Genomic DNA, 815 nt, shown 5'->3' with positions numbered 1-815 from the left:
GCACATATGCCTGCACCCCTCCCACACACATGCCTGCACCCCTCCCACACACATGCCTGCACCCCTCCCACACACATGCCTGCACCCCTCCCCCTCACATGCCTGCACCCCCTCCCCCTCACATGCCTGCACCCCTCCCCCTGAGGCTGGCGGGCCACACCCACCTTAAGTAATGGGCATTGTTGTGGTGCCAAAGAATGTGACAGGCTCTCACAGGGCAAGGACAGGCAGGCACTGGTCTGCACCCCACCCAGCGGCACCGCCTCTCAAGGCCTGGGTAGGGCTGGGCCCACAGAGGGAGGGAGAGCAACCCTGTCTCCATGCCCTGAGGAGCGGGATGATGCAAACTGCAAACACCCGGGCAGAATCCCACACAGCGAGGCCTGGCAGGGGGAGGGGAGACCAGCAGCCAGGAACCTGCTGGAGGAGCGAGAGGAAGGGTGGGGGCTGGAGGTGAGTGAAGGTGGGGACCCCTGGGTCCTGAGGAGGGAAGCCCCTGAGGAACAGGGTGCCAGGTCATAGGTCATCCGAACAGGAGACACATGCTGAGATGGTCCCAGGCAAACAGGAAGTGCCCTCGCCCACCCCGGGAGCCTGTGAGTCCTTCCAGGAAGCAGCGGTGCCTTACCCTTGGGCGAGAGGTACATGGAGTACCGCTTCATGGTGTCGGGCGCGCTCCAGTCGCTGGCGTAGCTGCTGGTGTAGCTGCTCATGTAGCGAGGGTCAACCCCTGGAAGGAAGGAGCAGGGTCGGTCAGCGGAGGGGCTGTGGGGAGCAGCTGCCCGGGGCCGTGCCCTGACATTGCTGTCCCCGGG

General features: G+C 64.9%; 1 protein-coding gene across 1 annotated transcript in view; it reads right to left on the bottom strand.

Moving 5' to 3' along the window:
* TRIM29 (tripartite motif containing 29) overlaps positions 1-815 on the bottom strand; it is a 56,671-nt gene that overhangs the window by 10,091 nt on the left and 45,765 nt on the right. Inside the window, 1 exon segment of the mRNA XM_015560625.1 lies at positions 629-730. Coding sequence (XP_015416111.1) covers positions 629-730 — 102 coding nt within the window.

The sequence above is a fragment of the Myotis davidii genome, unplaced genomic scaffold, assembly GCF_000327345.1.
Source record: "Myotis davidii unplaced genomic scaffold, ASM32734v1 scaffold355, whole genome shotgun sequence".
Classification (NCBI taxonomy): domain Eukaryota; kingdom Metazoa; phylum Chordata; class Mammalia; order Chiroptera; family Vespertilionidae; genus Myotis; species Myotis davidii.
Note: the sequence above shows the minus strand (reverse complement) of the source record. Positions and strands in the feature narration are given on the sequence as shown.